The following is an 18,163-nucleotide window of genomic DNA, read 5'->3' as shown; positions in this document are numbered from 1 at the left end:
GTTGCTGGGATTTGAACTCAGGACCTCTGGAAGAGCAGTCAGTGCTCCCAACCACTGAGCCATCTCTCCAGCCCCCTAAAATAAATAAATCTTTAAAAAAAAAACAGTCAAAACTTGGTGAGGTATCACACACCTGTAATCCCACTTCTAGGGAAATCAAAGCTAGAGGATGTCCAGTGGGAGGGGCTAGCTTGGACTATGCTGTGAAATCCTGTCTCAAGGCAGAATAAAAGAAAAAGGGAAAACAGAAGGCAGGTGCCATGGCTTCGTGGGGAAGATAGCTTGCTTCAAAAGCCTAACAACCTTATTGAGTTGGTTCTCCCAAACCCATGTAAGGCAGAATACATAGACTAAGTGTACAGCGTGGTCTTCTGACCTGCACACATGCACTCCAGTGTCCCCATCACACCTATATCATACATGTTAAATAAGCAGCAGGCTCTCTCTCTAGGCAGGATGAACATGGCTGACATAATCCCTGACATCCTGGTCTTCCGATGCATAACACTTTAATCACTCAGGAAACCTGCAGACCCAGACGATGCCTATATCTGCCCATCCCATTAAAAGACACTGGCCCTAACTCAGTTTGTTGCCTGATCCAGTGTACCCTCTCCCAGCTGGCCAGCAAGGGCCACACAAGGCCAGGCTCAGAGCCTAAAGTCTAAATGTTCTCGATTCTACTGCCCAGACCGTGCCGCAGCCCCCCCCCCCCCCCCCCGCCTGTGGTCTGGGCCCTGAAGACCACAGTATAGAGCTTTGAGTGCCTGGAAGAAAGAAGAGAATGAGTCAACATTGACCCTCTTTCTTTGCATTTGGCCTTCTGAGTCTCCCTAACCTGTCCCTTTGTCAGAAGGCTCAGACAAAGCCCAGCCTTGGCTGTATTCTAGGACTCAAAGTGCCCCAAAGGACAAATCCTCCCTCCCTCACAATGGCTTGGTTTAGGCCTTCTCTCAGAGCGTGTAGTGAGAAGGTAGCTTCAGTGGTGCAATTTATCCTAACCCTGAACAGAAATGACTCCAGTGAGCCTCATGTGGGTAGCCAGGAAAGGTAGCAGGCCAGGTGAAAACAATCATCCACTTTTATTTTTCTGCTGGAGGACCTGAGGGATAGTCAGTTGATGGGTTGAAGGCTCCATCCCAGGACTAGTCCAGTCTGGGCTCTTGCATAGGAGAAGCTGGCTTGAGACTGAAGAATACTGGGGGCTAGCAAGTCCTGGTGTTCAAAACAGCTGGCTAACTAGATGTTTGAATGGAGTCCCAGTAACCAGGCTCCATGAACCAGTGGATGCTCCAAGATGGCTCTTTACTGTGAGTCAATGCTGCCAACTAAGCCAGCCTGCCAGAACCCATGGTAGACACCGCAGAAGCTTTTTGGTTGTGGTCTGTGTTAGGTGTCTGGACAGATACTCCATTGCTGTCATGAGATCATCTTCTTTCTATAGTGATTCTGGTGCTGACCTTTGACATTGGGCTACCTGGAAACCACAACACAGTCTTGTCTCTGTTTCAAATGGCTGTGGCCATTGGGATATGCTTAGACATGGGTGAGAGCCATGATAGTTGCCAGCTTTCTCTACAAACGATCACAACCATCCCCAAAGAGACTCTTCTGTGGGTTCTGTCAAAGAGGATGCTCCAGCTCCAACACTCCTCCTAATAGCCTGGCCCTGGTATTCTTGGCTTGTTTTTCACCCATTTCAACCTCAGGAAGTTGCCCGATTTCCAACTTATATTACCCCAGCTAAATGCTACCTGAAGACACTGACACTGGCCCACCTCTGAAGTTCATTTAGCTTTAATTTTCCCATCTGCGCGATGAATTACAACAGTATCCGCTCCAAAATGTCCCCATTTGGTACGGCGACTAGCTACCAAGTCCAACGATGGCCAGGAAACTGAGAAACAGGGAGACCAGAGGACTGAGAGTCACTGTCTTCCTTGTTCAGGGCCTCCTGCCCCTCAGTCCTTCCTCTTTGCCTCCGTTAGTGTGTTAGATGTCCAAAAGCAGAATCCTCTGAGCCCCCAACCTCCCTCTTCCTTCCCTATGTCTTAGTTCACCTTGGTCAGCTGTAGGTGCTCTCAGCCAGAGAGAGGAGATGGGTGGGCCATCACTGGCCAGGCTACAAGGTGGGCACGAAGCGGATCCTCTGGGAATAAGCGAGGTCAACGATGTAAAGGAGTAGGTTGACATAGGTGAAAATAGCTACCACCAACTGGCTGTCCCAGGGGCAGCTGCCGCGGAGGCAGTCTGAGGGTCGCCCTGGCTCCCCATACTTGGGGTCGAAACAGAAGACTGGCCAGATGACTGCAGCACTAAGGTATAGGAGCACAGCCAGGAAGGTATACACTACCACTAGGCGGTCAAACGGGCACCCCAGGCCCCCTGTGTGTCCCATCACACTTAGGACCACCACAGCCACTGTAGCCATGAAGCACAGGCTGTAGACCGCCACACACCACTGTGTGGCCACGTAGCGTCCGTAGCGACTCTCATGGACAAGTGCTCCAAAGATGATACAGGCCACAAAGGCCTGGACGATCTTAAGGAGCCCAGACACTGTAGCCATATAGCTGGCTACCTGACCTGGCCGTGCCCGAGTCAGGGTCACTTCAGCAGCATAGGCCAGGAAGAGGAGTCCTGCGAAGACGCTGGCTGCCAGGCGGAAGTTTCGGACCGTGCATCCGGCAGGCTCAGGTGGGCACTCCAGACGGGTGAAGTACAGAGGGTAGATGACAGCGGCCGTGGCACACAGGAGGGTCGCCAACATGGCAAAGGCTGCTGTGAAATTGCCCCAGGAAAGGCGCAGGCAGCTGTGGAGCCTTGTGAACTCACAGGCTACCACCAGGACTGAGAAGGCAAAACAGAAGCCCCAAGCAGCCATGCAGAAAGTGCCCTGGACACCCCCAAAACCACCTCGGTGAGCAACCAAACTGAAAGTGGTACAGCCAAAGGCCAACTGCAGCATTCGGGCTGTACCCACCGGCGAGGTCACAGCGCCTAAGTGCAGGTATGCACCCCCTGGGGGCTCCATGGTACTGCCCATCAGGCTCTCTCCCTCCCAGCCTCACCCTGTGCCCAGCTACCCTGGGGGTCTGCCCAGCTGAGAGACCTCTGTCTTCCGCGGCAACAGCAGGTGCTGGCAGTCTGCAATGGCAGTGTTAGCAGTGACATTGCAGCAGAACAGCCTCTCTGCTGCCTGTGTTGGGAGCCCTCCCCCCAGCGCTATAAATAAACAGACTGATCAGAGCCCGGGAATAGCAGCCTGCATGCTAGTTCCCATTCTGAGGGACATCTGACTCCTGCATCCCACAAAGAGCCCCTGTCCGGACTACTAGTTCGCCACTGGATGCTAGACGCCCACCTCCTGCCTCTGACGCACCTGCATCTGTCAGTCCGGTCAGTACAGTGTGGGGGAGGGGCTTGAACAGAGAGCAGGGGCTTGCCCTCTGGGGATCGCAGCTGAGGCTTTGAGCAACCTCTGGGTCTAGTTTGCTAGGGGAAGGGTACAGGGAGGTAAAAAGCAAATGAGACTTTGTTGTTGTTGTTTTATAGACATGTGTCATCTGCTCTGGCTCAAGTCTTCCTTTCTTTTAGCAGAACAAAAATAGGTTTATTAAGAAAAAAAAAATTGAAAAAGAATTTCCAAGAGTAGGAGGGGGCCTCAAAGAAGAAATACCGTCTCAACTCTGCCTTTGTTGATTTCTCTTTAATTAATTAATTAATTAGTTAGTTAGTTAATTAATTAATTTGGAGACAGGGTCTCACACAGCCCAAGCTAACCTCAAACTTACCAAATACTTGAGGATGACCTTGAACTTTTTTTTTTTACTAAAAAAAAAATTATTTTAAACTGGATGGTGGTGGCACAAGCCTCTAATCCCAGCACTTGGGAGGCAGAGGGAGTTGGATCTCATGAGTTCAAGATCAGCCTGGTCTACAGTTCCAGGACAACCAGGGCTACACAGAGAAACCCTGCTTCCAAAAAAAAATTTTTTTTAATTAAATTAAAATAAAGTCAGATTTTTTATTTTATTGTATGTGACTGAGTTTTGTGTGTGCATCTTTTGTGAGCCCAGAGACAGTTGTAAGCACCATGTGGGTCCTTCAAACTAAAACCTCTGCAAGAAGAGCAAGTGTCCTTAACCATTGAGCCATCTCTCAACCCCTGAACTTTCTTTTCTAATATCTACTTATTTTATGTATATAAGTGTTACATGTATGTGTGTGCACCATGTGCGTGGAAGTGAGAAGGTATTGGATTCTCTGGAACTGGAGTTATGGATGGTTGTGAACTACCCACCATCTGGGTGCTGGAATGGGATCCAGAGGGTCTCTGCAAAAGCAGCAACTGCTCTTAACCACTGAGCCATCTCAGAAGGACGTTGAACAGCTGCTTCTTCTTCTTCTTCTTCTTCTTCTTCTTCTTCTTCTTCTTCTTCTTCTTCTTCTTCTTCTTCCTCTTCTCTTCCTCCTCCTCCTCCTCGTCTTCCTCTTCCTCCTCCTCCTTCTCCTTCTCCCTCTTCTTTTTCCTCCTCCTTTTAACTACTGAGTCATCTCTCCAGCCCCCTCTTTTTAAGTTTTTTCTTTGTGAAAAAAAAAATTTACAACTACAAAACTGGTGCCTGCTCAAGTCCAGTCAATAAAAGAAAAGAGAAGAAAAATACAAAGATATTTTTACCTAGAGTCACTCATGTTTACGACGTGCTGAGAGATCTTCATACTCTTCAACTGACAAAAGGAAAATATTAAATCTACAGGACATTAAAAATAAAATCCAACAGTGTCTGTATGCCTATCACCTAGAACCAAGACTGAATTTGTTTATGCGGCTGTAGACAGAATACAGAGCCTCAGTGATACCAGACAAATGCTTTCCCACTGAGCCTGAGTGTCAGCAGAAGAATTGTTAATACTTTGTGATTTGTTCTTATAATTAATTAATTCTGCCAATATGTCCACAGGCATCTCCTGAGCACATAGTTATTCCCCTAAAGAATCCACTCAAAATTTCTGGACAGAGAGTTAGGAAGATCTCTCAACAGTTAAAAACATTGCCTGCTCTCCAAGAAGTCTGGGATTTGATTCCCAGCACCCACATGACTGTTCACAACTTTCTGTAACTCCAGTCTTAGGGGATGCAACACCATTTCCTGGTAACAGGCATGCATATGGAGCCAAGACATAACTGTAGGCAAAACATCCATACACATAAAATATAAAAGGAGTTTAGGACAATCACTTGAAATATACTGTGTTCAAGTTCCCCCACTGATTCATAAGATTGTACCTTTCTAAGCCTGTTTGTTCACATCTGATCAGGAATTAGAGATTGCACATGACTTTCCTGGCTCACCGTGTTTTATCCTGGAGTGGGCCACCCCATTGTTTTGTACTTTGTGACTGTAGTGAGAAATCCACTAGAGAAGACTTCTCAAACATGGGTTTAAGCCGATAGAAAGTCTTTATTAGCTTTATTAGCTTTATTGGCAACTACACTGGGTGTTGGAGATCCCAGTGTAGTCCCAAGCCTTTCTCAGGGTGAGCTTTTAAGCACAAAAACCATGTCCTGTGTTGACAAACTTCAGTTAAAAAGAACAGTTAGCCAGAAATGGAGCTACAGAAGCCAAAAAGCAAGGTTAGTATATTTAGAGACTTTCTCAGGATTATGGGCTTTGATGGATCAGGCCTCTCTGTTTTAGTTTTGGCAGGTGATGCTGAGATTTATAGCCTGAATGGTATACCCATTATGGAGTCTGTTGTGGTAAGGTCTGGGGCCCTGTTACAGTGACACTGGTGTCTCAAGAGTCCAAGCCAAGGCCTTGACAGACTGTACTTCAGTGTGGGCCGCAGGACTTGAGTCTAAACTAAAAGCTTCTAGCAGAAAGACCAAGGAGGGAACATCATTTGTGACTGCATATCTGGCTCATATGGAAGTCGACCATAAAGATGTAGAGTATATTCTATTTATGTGTCCTCTTATGAGTGTTCCCAAGATTCATGGGCAGTGTGCTCTGAAAATGGAGACATACTGGTTATCAGATCCACGATACTTGTGAGATTCTCTAAACATAACATGTGTTACTGAGATGCAGTGTTCGCCTAGGTCTTCAGGCCTGTTTATTTATGTATTTGTTATTTTAAAAATTACATATATGAAATTTATTAGAGCAGTTTGAAGGTGTGCCAAGATTAAAGGTAGATCTTCCCATCTCAAAAGATCTGGATTAAAAATGGGTCTTCCCGCATCAAATGAATTAAGTGAGAAAAATACCCTCATAGCAGACAGTGGTAGCTCATGTCTTTAATCCCAGGACTTTAATCCCTGAGGCAGAGATCAGCCTAGTCTACAGAGTGAGCTCTGGGACAGCCAAGGATACACAGAGAGACCCTGTCTCAACAAATAAGCAAACTCTCACAGTGTACTTAATCACTTGGGTTTTAGTCAGTCCAGTGAAGTTAAGTTGACAACCGAGAATAGCATCTTGGTTCATGTGTATCACGTGTATGCAGCAGCCACTGAAAACCAGAAGAGGGCATCAGACTTGGAACTGGAGTAACAGATGCATTGCTATGTGGGTGCAGGAAACCCAACACTGCTCCTCAGGAAGAATAGCAACTGCTCTTAACTGCTGAGCCATAGCTCTGGCCCCTTGTGTGAAATCTAACTACACATTTCCTATTTTTTGTTTTGTTTTGTTTTAGTATAGGTTTTCCTCCATGTACATCCCTGTCTGTTCTGGAACTCACTCTGAAGACAAGGCTGGCCTTGAACTTACAGAGATTTGCCTGCCTGTCTCCTTAGTGCTGAGGTTAAAGGTGAGCCCCACCCCCTGTTAATGTTCTTTTTGACTTAGAATCTCTCTTTCACTGGGACCTGGGACTCTTTAGGTCAAGCTTGCTAGCCAACAAACCCTACGGATCCATTTTTCTTCTTTGTCTCCCCCAAGCTCAGATTATATATATTATGTGCCACCATCTCCATTATGGGTACCAAAGAACAAACTCTGGTCATTGTGTTTGTTTGTTTGTTTTTGGGTTTTTTTTTGGGGGGGGTGGTTGGTTTTTCGAGACAGGGTTTCTCTGTGTAGCCCTGGCTGTCCTGGAACTCACTCTGTAGACCAGGATAGCCTCGAACTCTTGAACTCAGAAATCCGCCTTCCTCTGCCTCCCAAGTGCTGGGATTAAAGGCGTGCACCACCACCGCCCAGCTATGTCTTTGTTTTTCTTTTTTTGTTTGTTTGTTTTTTATTATTATTTATTTATTATATGTAAGTACACTATAGCTGTCTCCAGACACCCATATGAGGGCATCAGATCTCATTGCAGATGGTTGTGAACCACCATGTGGTTGCTGGGATTTGAACTCATGACCTCTAGAAGAGCAGTCAGTGCTCTTAACCGCTGAGCCATCTCACCAGCCCCCTATGTTTTTGTTTTTCAATACAAGGTTTCCCTGTGTAGTCCTGGCTGTCCCGGAACTCAAAAACACACCTGCCTCTGCCTCCTAGGTACTGGGCTAAGAGGAGTCTACGACCACACCCAACTGATCCTCACGTTTGTGTGCTGAGCACTTGACCAACTAAGCCATATTCCCAGTACCCACCAGTTCCAGGATACCTGGTGCCCTTTTGACCTCTGTAAGCACCAGGCATGCACACTGTGCGCATACGTACACACAGGCAAAACACTCATATGCATAAAATAATTCTAAAAAGAAAAGCTTTCTTGGTGTGGTGGTATAAGCTTTTCATCTCAGCACTTGGGAGGCAAAGGCAGGCTGGTCTCTGTGAGTTCCAAGGGAGCCAGAGCTACACAATAGAAAGACTGTGTCTCAAGAAAGGAAAAAAAAAAAAAAAAAGAAAAAAGAAAAGAAAGAAAACCAAGATGAACTGTAATCACCAACAACGGGAACAAGGTATCTGCTGAATGAATGAGTGGATGAATGAATGAATGAATGAATGAATGAATGAGGCCTCCTTAGGAAGGGGACTAACATGAATGAATGAATGAATGAATGAATGAATGAATGGGGCCTCCTTAGGAAGGGGACTAACATGAATGAATGAATGGGGCCTCCTTAGGAAGGGAGTTAACATGTGAAGTAGAGGTTAGAGGACATTCAAGAAGGCATCAGAGGCTAAAGTCCCTCTGGTCCCTCTTCTGGTCCCATGCTATCCTAGGAACACATGCAAAATGAGTAGACTGTCTTCAAATAAACAAGGCTTGGGGTGAGCTTCTGTTATCTTTTTTTTTTTAATTATTAAGAAAAAATACGTTACAAAACAATATCATCCATCATATATTTCTTAATTTCCATTTTTCTTTAAAAATTAAAGTAATAAAAAAAAGGTCACTTTATAAAATAACACAAAAGAACATGATCACTTGGGGGCTGGGAGGGACTGTCTGAGCTGATAGGCTCAGGGATCCAGTGCTTGCTTTGCTTCTGGCTCCCTCCCCAGGCTAGGCTGGGGGCTAGGGAAACAGATGGGGTGGGAAGGGTCCCTGGGCTCAAGGCAGACCACTCCTCTAGCCAGGCAGTGAGAGAGGATAGGCATCGGGCACCCACACCCAGGTGGATCCTGGGAAGGCAGAAGGACCTAGAAGTAGAGGTGAGTCACCCTGGGACAGCGAGTGGACCAGCCCCTCAGTACTACCTCCTCTGCAGGGAACCTCTAGTTTCCACTACTCAGCATCCCTAGCAGCTTGCTGGGCTCCATCCCCTGCTGCTGAGCCACTGTCTGCACATCGAAGCCCATGTGCATGAGGAACTGCGCCACGTTCATCTCTTGCCCTGTGAACTGGTCCCGGATGGTAGGGCATGAGGGATTGCAGTGGGGCCAGGGGCAGCTGTCTACCAGGTGGAAAGGGCAGCCCTTCATGGGGGTTTTGCTGGCCTTATGGCTGTCGTGGAAGCTCCGGTCCCAGCAGTGCAGTGCCCGGGGCAGTGAGGTCCCCTTCACCTGGACATCCGTCCAATAGCTGTAGAAAGAACCCAGGTGTGGGTCATCAAAGCCATTGCTGTCATTGTTTGGGGCTACATTTCAGTTCAGTCATACAGCTGGTGCAGTAGCTTTGGAGGGCCCAGAAAGAACCACTTTACACAGAGCTTCCAGAAGGGTGTCATGAAAAGGCACCTACTGGTTTGGGAGGGGCTTAAAGAGGGATATGGAATTAGAACTCCGTATGTAAGCTACCGAGAACCTGTGGGAGATACTGACCTCCGTATGATGATCTCATGTGACAGGCAGGCAGGGGCAAAGCTGGCCCTGGTGGGGAGACAATCAGCCTGAGTCCTACCCACAGCATAAGCTTTTCCAGATAAGCAGCCCTTCCTTCTGCTGTGTCTGGCCAGCTTCTCAACTGCCCTGGCCTTGGCTCCAGTACCCACATGCTCCATGCTGACCGACCCTTGGCCTTTGGGCTTCTCAAACCTGTTTCATGTACACCTCATCCAGCCAGAGTCTGCTAGGCAGTAGCAGGAGGCTTGAGCACACAAATCGTCTGCCACGTTCTTCTCTCTCTCTCTCTCTCTCTCTCTCTCTCTCTCTCTCTCTCTCTCTCTCTCTTCCTCCCTTCCTCCCTCCGTCCCTCCCTCCCTTCCTTCCTTCCTTCCTTCTTTCCTTCCTTCCTTCTTCCTTCCTTTCTTTTTTCTTTTTAGCATGGGTCTCATATAGTTCAGGCTACCTCAAACTGGCTATGTAGCCAAGATAAGATTTCTTATCTTCTTTCTATTTCTCAGATGCTGAGATTACAGGCAGGCATCACCATATTGGGTATACGTGGTGCTGGGTATTAAACCCATGGCTTTGTATGTTCTAGGCAAGCCTGATGATTTATAACCGAAATCTGAAACCTCTATTTTATTTATTTATCATCTAGCAGGGGGTCTCACTATGTGACTAGGCTGGCCTTGAACTCATAGAAATCCACCTCCCTCTGCTTCCTAAGTGCCACCATGCCTAGCCTCAAGACCTCTATCTTTACTTCATGAGCCACCCACCCCAGGTTCCTTGCACACACTCACTGCACATCCTTGAGTGTACCACGCAGTTCTCGGCCCAGATTCTGGATGTATAGCCACTGGCCCTCCTGAACCGGCTGTCCAGTGAGATGCACATTATCCACGGTCAGCTGAGCCTCATCAAAAAGCCACTGTACCACGAACACTGGGCCTGGGTGGAGGATGGGGCACAGCTTGACCTGCCTCCAGGTTTCACATCCTACCCTAGCAGGCTCTCGACTAGCTACGCTCCCAACAGCCCATGATCCTGTGCCTTTCTTTTTTCTAGTGAAGAAACTTCCCACTATTCTTTGGAAAGGGGCTGAGGGAACTATCTGGTAGCCTCAAAATACAGAAAGGCAGCAAGCATATGGATTTGTCTCTGATGCCATTGCAAGTGATGCTAGTTTGCTTGGGACCAACAGTTTTGGTGCTAAAATCGGGACAGTCCCAGGTAAGTAGGAATGATTGATTGTTTTGCCTGCTGTAGGCATGACCACTTCTGTGGAATAGTATAAGGTCTCTGGTCTAACGTCTGTAATTTCAGGATTGGTGTACAATTCAGGATATCCCACCACTTCCCAAATGCCTCCTCTGAATGGCCACTCACAGCGCAGAGTCGGGTATACTTTGTAGCCAAAGAAGCAATTCCATTCCTCTCCTTCCTTGAACTGGCGCTGGCAGCGTTCTGGGACCATTCCACCCCAGTACCTGCAGCACAATCATAGGTTAGACTGTGTGATCCTGGGGCACTCCTCCCTTTAAGATGCTATGTCACCCCAGGCCCTTTGTGCTAGACAGGGTTTTGGCTTGGGGTCTGGGCTCCCCATCCCAGGGCACCTGATGCCACGGCGGATGGCCTCTGTGGGTGCACAGTTGATAGTATCAATGCAGTCTGATCTTCGGTACTGTTTGTTGTCCAGGAACCAGCCTGAGTCAGCCAGGCCCCGCACCTGGATAGATGGGTAGCCCAACTCCTCCAACAGTTCAGCCACGCGGTCTACATTCAACAGCACCCCGGTGCCCCCAGCGCTGAGGGAAGGCCAGACATGAGGCCAAGTGGCTGGGGTGGGGTGCTTGCTGTCCACCCAGAGCTGGGTTAGCCCCAGCCCTAGTCCTGAGGAAACACTGCCTCTGAACCATATATTCTGACTGTAGCCATGTTGTCTGTCCATGGGCAAGACACAGGGGTCTCTCTCCCTCACAGTCTGGAGGCAGAGGACTGGTAGAGTTCTAAGCACTGGCCCACAGCTAAGACAGCCAGAACACAGAGCTGACTTTCCTTTCCCTCTTTCCTCCTGTATCAGTTTCCTTATCTGAAGAAGAAGATAAACTCCAGTGTATCGAGCTCCCTCATCCAGTCAAAGCATTCTGTGTTCCTACTGGAACACGGTCACTGACCAGTCGGCATCACCCCACCCTTCCCCGACACTGCATCCTGAAGAAGGGACATCAGAGCACACCTGACCACTATCTAGGCGGCTGCAGCCCAACAATCTTGAGAGTCCAGAAGCATTCTCTAAACAGTTCCCAGCTACAGAACATTCTGAGGCCAGACCGCTAAGCTGCCCCAAATGAGGCTGATCTTCCAGTAGGGGCTGGAGCCAGTAGGGCTCTGTGAGGATACATTCCAGACCTGCAGGTGGTTACCTTCCGGGTTCTCCCCCACACACTCCATCCTGCCCATGTTCCAGAGCTGCCACAACAAACCCCTTGCTCCCTCCATACAAAGTCCTCCTCCCTGGGGCCTGTTGTGCTTACCTGCTCCCAGCCAGCAGCAGCACCTTTGCCCCACTCAGCCCTTTGACCAGGAGCTCTCGTACCACCTCCTGGATGATGAGGGAGCCCATGAAAGCATACTCATCTACATGGAGAAGGGGTAGCTTTAGGTGAGGTTAGACTCAGGGCAAGATCTCCTACTCCATGAGGCAGGAGGATGGGCTTGGGCTCTTTCCAGAGATGGGATAGGGGATAGGGTAGACTGGGGGTGGTGGTGGTGATGAGGCTCGCAGGCAGGAAGCCCTGCTAGCAGGTCCCTCAGTGGCCAGGTGAGCCACAGACAAGCAGGAATCCTAAGGCATGCTACAAACAGGCTGAGAAAGTCTATATTTTCCCACAAGTCTCACCACCCTGCCCTGTCTTAATGTGATGGGAAGCCAGGAACTCACTCTTCTCAGACTTGGGTGAAGCCCCACTCCAGACGTCACTGGAGCAGTAGGGGATGAAGCTGTAACAGAGATCAGGTGAGCCCACCATCACCCTCTGTTGTCCAAATCTACCATGAAAAACCCCAAGAAAAATGCTGCCCAGGATAAGACCCTCAAGAAGGACCTCCCTAGGAAGGTCCTCTTTAGAATAGAACCCTGCCCCTCAGGAAAGGGAGCCCCTAGAAGAATCATTCTCCCAAGAAGAAATGCTAGAAAGGATATCTCCTAAAACAGGGCCCTTAGGAAGGACCTCCGCAAGAAGGTCTCTCCAAGAAGGATCATCAACCCCAGGAAGAACCAAGCCTTCTATTAAAGATCACCCCAAATACGACCCCCTACAAAGGTCAGCCCCCCAAGAATGAATCCCCACATTCAAAGCACTCCATAGGAAGGACCACTCCAGGAAAGACTCTCCCAGGACGGACCCCCCCCCCAAGGGAAACCCATGCTCTCTTACACCATATTGGCATTCCACCAGTGAGGGTTCTCCTCTGGCTGAGAGGATAGAATACCAGTACCTGGGGAAACAGGAAGGGGATATGCAGGTATGGGGACTTGCTTCTTGATAGCCCTGACCGGAGGTGCACGGGTAGGGAATGACGGGAGGGTGGATAGACTTAGTTATCGTACCAAGAGGAGATCTCCATGGCTTTAGTGACTCGGGGTCTGGGATGGGGTTCCAGGGGTAAATGGGTCCTTCCTAGAAGACCTAACTAGGAGAATCTGACTATTCTGCTACTTCCACCAGACCAAGCCGGTCTTATGGTGCTGACCTGTGCGTGTGTGTGGCCAGTCTTTGGAGCTCATGAGACGCCGCATGGTGCTGTATCTGGAGTCACAGTTCTCCCGGTTGAAGCAATACCAGCCGCCTGCAGGCACAGGCATCAGGCTCCGTTCCACGAGTCCAGAAGACCCCTCCTGCCCCACACCTCAGCCCCTGTATCCTACCTTCCAGAAAGAGTAACCACCGCCGACTGCCCTTGGACTCCTTCAAATAGTAGCTGCAGAAAAGGCGCACAAAGCATGCTGTCAGGTGGTGATATCTGAGCCACTTTCTTTCTCTACCCTCATCCCCAAACCAGAATCCTCAGCCCTCTTTTCCCACTTCGGTGCTGAAAGGGTCATTCCACCTGTTGTCTGGAGCTCACCACAGCCGCGCGGGGGCGCCCGCAGCCAATCGCAAACTGAACGCACAAGTTGGTGAAACCCCACTGATTCCCCAGAGGTGGCGACAGCGGGTGGGTGGATGGAGGGTCGTGTGGTCCGTGGAAAATTCCCACAGCCCGCCCCGCATGAGACCCGCATTAACCCTGGCGCCGGTGACTGTCGAAGAGGTGCACTCTCGAGCACGCAGTGGCACTTGAATAATGAGAAATATGCCAGGGCTAGAGGCCCAGAAACCGGTAGTGCTAAGGAGCGCAGCGAGGAGGAGATGCAAGAGCCACCCAGGCAGAGCTACAGCTTCCTATCAAGGCCCAGACTAACATGGATCAACTGAGTGCGTGGGCATCCAGAGACCCTTCTGACCTCCCAGCTTCACCTGTGTCCTCTACTACTTCAAAGCCGAGTGCCTGTGTGAATGCGGCACCTGGAGCCTTCGGTCCCTCTTGTGCCCACCTCCTTGCTCCCGTGCTCGGATTCCTGACTGTCCCGAGCCAATCTGCTATGCTCAGAGGGAACCCTGAGACAGAAACTTCCTGTCATTTAGTGTTGCCTCTTTCTATTGGAGACATGGCCACTCTGGGACTGCAGTCTCTTTTTCTGTCCGACGACCTGAACTTTCAAAGGCGGGTGCACGGTGGCCAAGAGGTCAGCACCTGAGTTGGCCTCGGACCAGAGCTTCAAGAGCTGCCCCCTCCCCCGCTTTGGGAGGCTCCAAGCCAGGCTCTCCCCAGGGCTAGCAGCTCTAGATGCCCGAGTGGGAACCCTTTCCTCTAGGGACCAGATCAGCCACTGAAAATAGGAAGGGTCCAGTGCAGTCTCCGCGTTTGTGCGCGCGCGGGGAGGCAAAGGATGCGAGCGCCACCAGTGATGGGATGATTGCGAGCCAGGCGCGGAGCACCGGTGGGGCCAGCCAAGCCAGGTTGACAGCCTCCCGGGGTCCTGCCCAGCGCCGGCCTTACCCGGCGGGGCTGCCGTCATTGCAGGTCACCGACGTGTTCAGCAGGAGGTTAAGGCGAAGGTCCTCATTGAGCTGCTGCGCAGAGCAGGGGTACAGGGACTGTGCCAGACTCTTGACTTGCGCCATAAAGCTGTCCATGTTGCCCTCCACTGCCGTGAAGTCCAGCGGGAAGCTCTCCACCGGCTGCCCGCCCGGCGCCACCTCAGCCCGCTGCGGGGGCGGCGGCGGGGGCGGCGGCTGGGGTGGCTGCTGGCCACGGCGCCTCCAGGTCTTCCTGCCCTCGCTGCCCCCAACCCAGTGCAGCAGGCCCAGCAGCAGCAGCACGCGCACCTCTCCGCCCATGGCAATGTCACTCCGGCCTGTGGCCACCTGCGGAGAGCAGACGGCCGTGAGGCGTCGGCTGCTCGGGGCGCCGGGCCAGGGGACGAGCAAGACACTGCTGCTCCTCGGCCCGGGCTCCCGCGCGTTGTCCCTGCCCCGGGCGGCCGGGTGGGCTCTCGGCGTCGAGGCTCTGGAGTCGGGCGCCACCGGCCTCCGCAGCTCGGGCTCCGCGCGTAGCCGGCCGAGGGCAATGCAGACTCTGGGTGCGCTGGCTCGGGCCCGCGCCAATGAGCGGCGGGGGCCGAGCTGGGCGTAGTTTGCGGGGGCCGCGGCAGCCCGGGTGCCCGCGCGTTAGAAGTGCCGCCACCGCCCGGGCGCGGCGAGGGGGAGGGGGCTGCGCTCACTCTTTTCTTGGCGGAGGCTTAGCCTTTTCTTCCCAAACCACAAGCCTGACGGAGGGGCCTGGACTAACCCGTTGCGGCCGCCGGAGGCGCTCCGGGCCCGGCTCCGTGGGGGGCAGCGCGGCCGGGCTGGCCCCGGGCAGCTCCATTCTCCGCGGCCAGCTCGGCGCCACCACCCCCGCCCTCGGAGCGCCCCGGGGGCCGGGAGGAAGAGGCCTTTCCGCACCGGGGGCGCCCTGCGGATTGCGCAGCTGCCCGGCCCGACGGGTCAGGGCGCAGGGAGCGAACCTTCAACTGGAGCCGCTGGGGCCTTCCCTCTCGCGCCCGAGCTCAGTGCGTTCGTGGGAGACTCGCACTCGCGCCCCCTCCGCACACTTCGCACCGCCCAGAGTCCTGCGCTCACCGTAGGTCCTCGTAGTTGCTGGAGCTGCGTTATCCCGCTGGTGCGCCCGGCTGCGCTGCGCTCCTTCTCTGGCGCTGGCGTAGAGCCGCTGGAGACTTTTATCCAGCGGGGCCCCCGGGATCAAAGCGGCGGCGGACACAGGGCTCCGCGCCGAGGGGCCGGTAGTAGCGGCGCAGGGGGGGCCTTTGCGAGGAGCGGACAGGTGGGGCCCAAGGCCCGGCTTTCGGGGTCGACCTGCAGGAAGGATCGGACGTGTGACTTCAACCCGCTGAAGAGTCTCCCCATCTTGTGCCGGAGCCCGCAGATGTTAGAAGACATGTAGGTCAGAGGCGGTACTGCTACTTAACAGGGTTGGTCGGCTTTGGTGTAAAGCCCCTTGCTGCTGCACCCCATGAAGAAGACCACTAAGAACCTCTCCCTGCCCCAGACGCCACTGGAGGAGAAGAGAGCTGAGGATCAGAGAATTTGGCAGTTTGGAGGAGACCTCCTTGCATCTGCCAAGTCACCTCACCTAGTGTAACCACCTCCTCCACACATCCCGAGGCTCAGGTGACCAGCGAGAATGAAATTCCTGTCAGAAATCAAAACTGGGAGCCAACTTTGGCATGCGCGGAACTTACAGACCAGGAGATTGCTGCAAGTTTTAGGCCAGCCATGGCTACACAGTGAACTTCTAAAGTTAAATAAATGAGTAAATAGTTAAAAGTCGCGAGAGTGGGACTGATGGCGGTGGTAAAACTGGCTGCACAAAACCAAGCATACCCACCTTAAGTGCACCACAAGCCAGCCGCTTGTTTTTTCTCTACCTTCTGCCTGCAGTCTGGTAATATTTTTTCTAGAGACAGGAAGCACACCTGCCTCCGGACAAGGGTCCAAACCTCAGACAAGGCTCCTACAGCCTTCATTCTAATTCATGACAGGAGGAGCTTGCTTCATCTAGTGGGTACCTGCTGCAACTCCTAGGGAGGCGTCTTAGGGAGGAGTCAGGAAGGATGCCACCTGTGCTGCAGAACCAACATGTTGCTGATCTCCAGGCTGAGCTGCAGGAAGCAAGTTCCATATATATATATATATATTTTCACAGCAGGCCAGCTCTCCTAAGATCCAGTGAGAAGCCAAAGAGAAGGGTAAACTACAGAACCCAAAATGAGTCTGCCTGCAGGTCTGATGTGCTGGGACCACTCAGGGGAAAGCACACAAGAGTTTGCTCATGGGGGCACCTGATGTGTATTATGTTTCCAGATGGGAACTGAGTTCAGAGGAGCTGAGAGAAGCACCAAGCTCTACTCATTCGGTAGCTCACCTTTGGGCTGGAGAGATGGCTCAGTGGGTAAGAGCACTTGCTGCTCTCACAGAGAACCCAAGTTCAATTCCCAGAATCCACATGGTGGCTCAAACTGTCTATAACTATTTCCAGGGACTACAAAGCCATTATCTAGCCTCCTTGGGCACCAGGCACACACTTGGTGCACAGATACATATGTGCAGGCCAAACACCCATACACATACAAATAATAACTTTTAAAAAGTTAAGAAAAAAAATCCATATTTGCTATCTCTCTGTTGTTGGACCAGCTTAAAGTCTGTGCTTGGGACTGGCCAAGGGCAGCAGTGCCATCATTCTGAGATGTTCTTTTAAAGCCTTTATCTTTGGTAGCCAAGGCTACTAGAATAGACGCATTGAGCAAGAACCTACACTCGAAGACTCCTACCCTAGGAGGCTGTTATTCCATCTCTCAGCAGAGAAATGCTAACTTCCAGCTGGGTGACATGCTGCACAGGGCTAGGCTGCCAATCCCTGGCCCTGAGCCATTTCCTGGTGGGGAAATTTTGGGCAAGGCCCGTGACCTCTCTTTGTGCTTCCGTTTCCTATTCTTTAAAGTGAGGCAGTGACCGTATGTCTGTTGAAGGGTGGCTGTGGGATTACAGGAGCCCAAGCATGAAAGTGCTCAGCGGGGTGGTGGTTATGATTGCCAAAGAAATTCCAGAGCAAGCCAAGGACATGCATATTCTACTCTCTGGTCTTTGCAGTAACGTGATTTAGTCTGCACATCAAACCATAATGAGCTTGTGTTTGGTTTATTTAACACTAGTAGCAGAAAAAGGGGTTCCAACCAAAACTTCCCTTAACATCCCTGCACTCCCTCCCATTCTTCCCTCTCTCCTTAGAAGTGTCTGCTATGGGCCCTGCATAAACCCCTGTCCTTCTCCTATCTTAAACAGGCTGATTTTATGTTCCCCTGAGGCCGACTATGCGTGTGTTCTCTGCACCAGAGTTTTCAGTATCCTAAGTGTGGGGAAATCTTTCCAGAATTCAGGTTCTCTAAGAAAGACCCTAGATATTTCTGCTTTCAGTTCATCGATACCAAAACCTGAGGCCATTGTAACCCTCGCCACCTTATGGAAGATTCACCAGCACCACATCAGACACTGCTTCTTGCCAACTTGTGTGGATACGAGCAAAAACATGCAAAATAACAAGCATTGGTGAGGGTGAGAAGAAACCAGATCTCTGGGTGCTGCTGAGGGTGTTACCGAATGGCCGTTGAGTGGCCCCTCTATAAGTCCAACAGGACATCACCATCTGACCCAGCACCTCCACTCCTAGGTACAGACCTTGAATTGGAAACAGGTGTTCAAACAAAAGCTGGCACGCAAGTGTTCAGAGCAGTGCAATTCACAATAGCTAAAAGGTAGACGCTG

The 18,163-nt window shown here is 51.1% G+C and overlaps 2 protein-coding genes across 4 annotated transcripts; both read right to left on the bottom strand.

Moving 5' to 3' along the window:
- Positions 1-1,063: 1,063 nt before the first annotated feature.
- On the bottom strand, positions 1,064-3,369 carry Myadml2 (myeloid associated differentiation marker like 2). Of its 2 annotated transcripts, XM_028787983.1 has the most exons (2): positions 2,678-3,046; positions 1,439-1,477 (listed from the first exon to the last, which is right to left on the bottom strand). In XM_028787983.1, the coding sequence occupies exons 1-2, from the start codon at positions 3,044-3,046 to the stop codon at positions 1,439-1,441; spliced, it is 408 nt and encodes a 135-aa protein (XP_028643816.1). The 2 variants fall into 2 exon arrangements, with proteins under 2 accessions (XP_028643815.1, XP_028643816.1); XM_028787982.1 differs by having other exon boundaries at positions 1,064-3,369.
- A 4,863-nt stretch (positions 3,370-8,232) lies between these two features.
- Positions 8,233-15,582, bottom strand: Notum (notum, palmitoleoyl-protein carboxylesterase). Of its 2 annotated transcripts, XM_028787871.1 has the most exons (12): positions 15,461-15,582; positions 14,337-14,704; positions 13,162-13,214; positions 12,987-13,082; positions 12,671-12,731; positions 12,175-12,233; positions 11,768-11,870; positions 10,847-11,038; positions 10,617-10,717; positions 10,031-10,178; positions 9,225-9,272; positions 8,233-8,985 (listed from the first exon to the last, which is right to left on the bottom strand). In XM_028787871.1, exons 2-12 carry the CDS (start codon positions 14,675-14,677, stop codon positions 8,679-8,681), a joined length of 1,509 nt encoding a protein of 502 aa, XP_028643704.1. In that variant the 5' UTR covers positions 14,678-14,704; positions 15,461-15,582; the 3' UTR covers positions 8,233-8,678. The 2 variants fall into 2 exon arrangements, with proteins under 2 accessions (XP_028643704.1, XP_028643705.1); XM_028787872.1 differs by lacking the exon at positions 15,461-15,582 and having other exon boundaries at positions 14,337-14,739.
- Between the last annotated feature and the right edge of the window lie 2,581 nt (positions 15,583-18,163).

Source organism: Grammomys surdaster, unplaced genomic scaffold (assembly GCF_004785775.1).
Source record: "Grammomys surdaster isolate TR1022 unplaced genomic scaffold, NIH_TR_1.0 125688, whole genome shotgun sequence".
In the NCBI taxonomy this organism is placed as follows: domain Eukaryota; kingdom Metazoa; phylum Chordata; class Mammalia; order Rodentia; family Muridae; genus Grammomys; species Grammomys surdaster.
This window is presented reverse-complemented; position numbering and strand designations above follow the sequence as displayed.

What these genes read in the sequence shown, in the direction of transcription:
- Notum (XM_028787871.1), bottom strand. Translation starts at nt 14,677, where the DNA reads ATGGGCGGAGAGGTGCGCGTGCTGCTGCTGCTGGGCCTGCTGCACTGG. An exon ending in GTGGTTACTCTTTCTGGAAG is followed by an intron (nt 13,083 to 13,161) that starts GTAGGATACAGG and finishes CTGTGCCTGCAG; the next exon opens with GCGGCTGGTATTGCTTCAAC. An exon ending in TGGTGGAATGCCAATATGGT is followed by an intron (nt 12,234 to 12,670) that starts GTAAGAGAGCAT and finishes TCTCTGTTACAG; the next exon opens with CTTCATCCCCTACTGCTCCA.
- Myadml2 (XM_028787982.1), bottom strand. Translation starts at nt 3,046, where the DNA reads ATGGGCAGTACCATGGAGCCCCCAGGGGGTGCATACCTGCACTTAGGC.